Source organism: Vigna unguiculata, chromosome 6, assembly GCF_037176805.1.
Source record: "Vigna unguiculata cultivar grain cowpea cultivar isolate G323 ecotype 2 chromosome 6, ASM3717680v1, whole genome shotgun sequence".
NCBI lineage: Eukaryota > Viridiplantae > Streptophyta > Magnoliopsida > Fabales > Fabaceae > Vigna > Vigna unguiculata.
The window spans coordinates 15,352,731-15,358,603 of NC_140797.1; the positions used below are offsets into that span (position 1 = coordinate 15,352,731).

The following is a 5,873-nucleotide window of genomic DNA, read 5'->3' on the forward strand; positions in this document are numbered from 1 at the left end:
GGTAAGGGTGGGGAACTTAAACGAATTAACATAAAGTTAATGGTGTTCGACCCAGGCCGCCTACTTGTGGTAAGGGTGGGGAACTTAAATGAATTAACATCAAGTTAAGGGTGTTCGACCAAGGCCGCCTACTTGTGGTAAGGGTGGGGTATTTAAACGAATTAACATAAAAATAAGGTTGTTCAACCTAGGCCGCTTACTTGTGGTAAGGGTGGGGAACTTAAACGAATTAAGATCAAGTTAATGGTGTTTGACCCAAGGCGCCTACTTGTGGTAAGAGTGGGGAACTTAAACGAATTAACATCAAGTTAAGGGCGTTCCACCCAGGCCGCCTACTTGTGGTAAGGGTGGGGAACTTAAACGAATTACTATAAAATTAAGGGTGTTCGACCCAGGCCGCTTATTTGTGGTAAGGGTGGGGAAGTTAAATGAATGCGAGAAGTGAAGTGAAGAATAGTCGTCAAGTTGGGAACCCTTTGTTTATTCATGAAATCTGGGGTGCCTCGTTAAAACCTCCGCGTCCAAAACCCTCCTTAGGGAAAAAAGATAAGGTGAGGGAAAAGAGTACACCCAAGGTTAGATGTGTTTGGTACAAAACATGTCCTTAACTAAAGTAAAACTTTAGATGGGATACATTCCATGTATTGGGTATTTCTTCCCCAGACAACTTCTCTAGTCGATGTGCTCCTCCCCCAGCGTCTTCACGTATTAGGTATGGGTCGTCCCAATTTGCGGAGAACTTGCCATCCTTCTTTCTTGCACTGCTGGCCATTCTCCAAACTAAGTCTCCTTTTGCGAACGATCTTAGGCATAGGTTTGCGTTATATTTCCTGGCGGCTCTTTGTTTGGCAACTAAGTTGCGTATTTGAGCTTTTTCCCTTAGCTCGGATAGGAGGTCAAGGTGGATGGCCATGTTTTGATGATTTTGGGTTGAGTCATATAGTTCTCGGCGCAGGGATGGTTCACCAATTTCAACGGGTATCATGGCGTCTACGCCGTATACTAGGCTAAATGGAGACTCGTTTGTTGCTGATTGAGGGTTACACCTGTAGGCCCAAAACACTTCTACTAGTTCTTCTGGCCATCAGCCTTTGGCGTTGTTTAACCGCTTGCGTAGCTCCACTTGTATAACCATGTTTGCTGCCTCGGCCTATCCGTTGGTCTGTAGGTGTTCAACAAAGCTAGTTACGTGTTTGATGCCCAGATCGGTGTAGAACTTATCGAGTTCTTTATCTATAAACTGCCGGCCATTGTCGATGATGATGGTATGTGGGACGCCATATCGGCATATGATATCCTTACAAACGAATTGTTGTACTTGTTGGGCTGTAATGGTGGCAAGCGGTTTGGCTTCTATCCACTTGGTGAAGTAGTCGACGACTACTATCAGGAATTTTACTTGGCCTCTGCCGGGGGAGAAGGGGCCGAGGATGTCCATTCCCCACTTTGCAAAGGGCCATGGGGATAGTATAGAATGAAGATGTTCTTGTTTCTGGGCAGTTGGCCTCCATGGTTGGCCAGAAGAAATCGGCGAGAAGGATTCGGGTAGTCATGGTGCACCGAAATAGTAGCCGCATATGCCCTCATATAATTCTTTAATTATGTATTGAGCTTGTTCTGCCGTGACGCATTTGAGAAGTGATTGGCCGTATCCGCATTTGTAAAGGTCGTCGCCTATCATCGTATACCTAGCGGCTTTAGTTATCCAAACTCTGTCGGGGTTAGGTGGAGGGTTACCGGTTTTGAGGTACTAGATGTAAGGGGTTGTCCAATTGTCGTCTTGGTCTTGGGTTAGGTTATGGCAAGTACTTGTGATGGAAGGGGCGGGCAGTGTTTGCTATAATAGGGATCGATGCCGGCTTTTTAACTTGGTGCTGACTAGTTTGGATAATATGTCGGCTCTGACATTTTTGGATCTAGAAATGTGTTATATGCGGACTTGTTCGAAGGCGGACTGGACGACTTTCCCAACTATATGGTAATATTGTAGGAGGGTAGAGTCTTTGATTTCGAACTCGTCATTTAGATGGCCTACAGTGAGCCTGGAGTCGATTTTGCATGTTAGCGACTTGATACCAATCTCGCGGGCCAGGGATAAGTTGGCGAGGATGGCTTCGTATTCGGCTTGGTTGTTAGTGGTCTTGAAGGCGAAGTGTAGGGATTTTTTGATGAGGATGTTGTTGGGGCCTTCTAGTATGATGCCAGCACCTATTCCCTTCGTGTTGGATGAACCATCAACATAAAGTGTCCATTGGTCCGCTTCAGGAGTTTGTTGGAGATCGTTGAATTCGGATAACTCAACAACCCAAGATGACATCCGCCCTGCAAGGTCTGGTTTCTGCAATATTTTCTAAATTGGGTAGTCGGTTTTGATGATTATGTTATGATTTTGGAAGTATGGGCGTAGGCAACGGGCTGTAGAAGTAATTGGCGTCGTCTATGATGAAAGCAGTTTTGTTCATGTCGGATGCGGCCATGGGGATTTGATTGTAACCAATGTATGTATCAAGAAAGCTGAGGACCTTGTTACCGGCCGCGCCGCCAACAAGTCGGTCAATATTTGGTAAGGGGTAGGCATCTTTGGGACAGGCTTTATTAAGATCCGTGTAATCAACATACATCTGCCACTTGTCGTTGGCTTTCTTAACCAGGACCACGTTAGAGAGCCAAGTGGTATAGTGAGCTTCTTCGATGAACCCTGCGCTCAGTAATTTATCAGCCTCGGCGTTTGCTGCTAGGCATCGCTCCTCGCCAAGTTTGCATTTTTTCTGGGAGATATATCGAGCCTTTTTGTAGATAGATAACTTGTGAGATGCTACTTGAGGGTCAACTCCAGGCAAGTCGAGAGTTGACCAAGCAAAGAGGTTCGTGTTGCCGACTAGGATGGGTGTGATGATGTCACGCTCTTCAGATTCTAGACCGGTGCCAAGTTTGATGAAGTGGGCATTTGGGAGCTCTAGGGGGTGGTCTCTTCAATAGGTTCGAGACGAACATCCCAGCCCACTCTAGGGTCTAGATCGTCACCCGACAGAGCGATCCCAGAGCCGAGTGGCCGCTCGATGTGATTGGTTTGCTGGATGGGGAGTTTTGGGCGTAGGCTGGCCATGTAGCACTCGCGTGCAAGGCGTTGATCGCAATGAATGGTGAGGATGTCGCCAGATGGGGAGGGAAACTTCATGGCCAGATGAGGGGTGGAGACGACAGCGCCAAGGGTGTGGAAGTCGTCGTCCGTGAAGGTTATGGGGGGCATGCGACATTTGTGATGGGAATGGGTAATGTGGTTGACTGATTGGATATGGCGGAGGGGTCTCTTTCTGGCGGAAGAGGTAGAGCCTCCTCTAGCGAAACTGTAACATCCCGTCTGGATATTACGGATTTAAATAAATAAAGTAATTAAAATGAATAACAAAAACATAAATACATCACTTTTATTATCGTATAATAAAACACTGCTCCATAGTTTATAAAGCGAAACAATATTCAAATATCTCTCAAAAGTTTACATATCATTTCCAAAACTAAAATCAATAAAACATAGTAATAAATCCCATGTTATCCCTCGCTCTACGTCTAAGCATCACCAGCACCACCTGCACCAACATCCTCTGCTCACGTGTACCGCGTACATGATCATCGCCAAACACAAGCAGATAGGGTGAGCTTATGAAATCAACATACCTCATAGTAATATACATATAAACAACCATATATCAATATTTTCTGCAAGGACCCAAAACACAGTCTCTTTCTCTATTCTCTATCATTTGGCCACAACCAGATCATTCGTCTTTTACTTCTTCTAGTGATTACCCCAAGGTAATTTGCTGCAAAACCTATCGGTCACAACCGATAGAGCACGTGCGGGAACCATTGACACAGATCATACACTGTAACGCCAGGTGGAGTTTCCAAATACGAACATATTTCGTAACGTCCCAAGACTACCAAACTCGTTGGCTATTTACTGAGGAGGGCAATCTATCTGGACCCATCCATACTGGTCACAACCAGCACACTCACACCGGCAACACTCGCCAACCCGAGCTCAACTCAAGGGTTCCTCGCGTTCATCCGCCATCCCGAGCTCAACTCGAGGGATGCCATTCTGAGCTCAACTCAAGGAACTCAGCAATCTTACCTTTAAAGAATCCCTAAAAGCCTTGTAGATCACGCCTATAAAGTCCAACAACTAGGACCTACAACAGTCAAACAGCCTAGTGGGGGACACGTACCGCTAGGCGTTACAGCTTCCAAACCGCCTGGCAGGGGACACGTATCGCCAGGCGCCAAGCGCCTTAAAACCATCAATAGTTGAAGACACCACTTGGCGGAACAGTTCACACCGCCAGGCGCATCCACGTTCAAACTTCTCTAATTTCACCGCAATCGCCTAGCGTAACCCCATTCACCGCCAAGCAGAATCGCACCAGACCTCGCTGACACTGTGGCTCTTGCCTGGCGGTCTACCAGTCCTCGTCGGGCGCCATATCAGTACTATTGCTATACTGGTTCGGTACCAATCTGCACAAGTTGACCTACAATCTAAGCATCACGAATTAAGCTCCTTCTCAAGTTTATGGTTTTGCCTTTTCTAGTGGTTAACTTGCCATCCAACTCCCTACTTTTCATTCATACTTAACCACATAAGGACACAACTTGGTTTTCCTTAGATTCAACCTTATCCAGCACTACCATATCACCATGCACTTCCCTATGTTGCTTCCTACACTTACTTCTAGCCATTTCAGCCATTCTTGACTCAATCCCCTTTCTAATGGTACCTTATATTTACACTCTCATTCACAACAATTGTTCAAGTCTCTAAACCCCTTGCACCCCTTACACCTTGTATTTACACTCCAAATTTCCTACTGTGACATAATATAAGCAAGACCTATATTAACTAATATCACTCCTCCTAAAATACTCCAAACCTCTGTAGTTCATGTCCAAGAACTCCATCATCCAATTTCCTCAATTCTCATAAAATCCAATAAAATTGAAACAGAACCTAACCTAACGCATGTCATCACAACCTCGCAGCAGCACTGCCACTGCGCTAGCGCCTGGCGGCAAGTCTCGTGCCGCCAGGCGGTACTCAAAGTTCTGGTAATTTCCCAGAATTCCCGCACCAGTAGCTCCATCCAACCCTAGCTTTTCTGATCGAAATCCGATTCACTACCTAATGGATGCACTCAGGTATTCATAATCAGGGTCCAATTCCTCAAATTCTTAACACACCATCCCAACAACAATCACTAATTAATACATGACAAATCAAAATGATCCTACATAATCAACCCTAGAATATCTACTACTGTTCCATCTGATTCCCCCATCAATTTCGTGATTTTTACCAACATTATGTTATCTAATCTACTCTTTAAGGATTTGGCTAGCTTTTCTCCCGAACAGAATCATCCTAAGACCTCAAAAATACCAAAAACAAGGGGAAAGGTTCACGTCGGCGGTTGATCATTACCGCCAGGCAGTTCAAGCAAAAACCCAAAAAACTAGTAAGTTTCCAAGCGTCGCCTGGCGGGTCGGGTAGTGCCTCCAGGCGGTCCCATCTCTGGAACCCCCAAACATCACAAAAATAGCTTGAGCCGCCTGGCGACTTTCAATGCCTGCCAGGCGGTTTCTGGAAAATTTCTAGAAAACACGAAAATTGATAGAATATCACAAGCATGCATCCAGTTTCATATTATTGAAATACAGAATAAAACAACGATTACAGCTCCCTTAACCTTGTGGTAAGTTTACTTTGGGTTTTTCCAAGACTTGAACCCAGAACCAAGCATTGCCAAATCAATGTCAAACCATCATGCCAATTAATGTTTCATGCTAACCAATATAATTTAGATGATATATCA

At 45.2% G+C, this 5,873-nt stretch overlaps 1 protein-coding gene across 1 annotated transcript; it reads right to left on the minus strand.

Moving 5' to 3' along the window:
* Nucleotides 1-2,381: 2,381 nt before the first annotated feature.
* On the minus strand, nt 2,382-3,250 carry LOC146885560 (uncharacterized). The gene is made up of 2 exons (XM_085674987.1): nt 3,025-3,250; nt 2,382-2,914 (listed from the first exon to the last, which is right to left on the minus strand). The coding sequence occupies exons 1-2, from the start codon at nt 3,248-3,250 to the stop codon at nt 2,382-2,384; spliced, it is 759 nt and encodes a 252-aa protein (XP_085531113.1).
* Between the last annotated feature and the right edge of the window lie 2,623 nt (nt 3,251-5,873).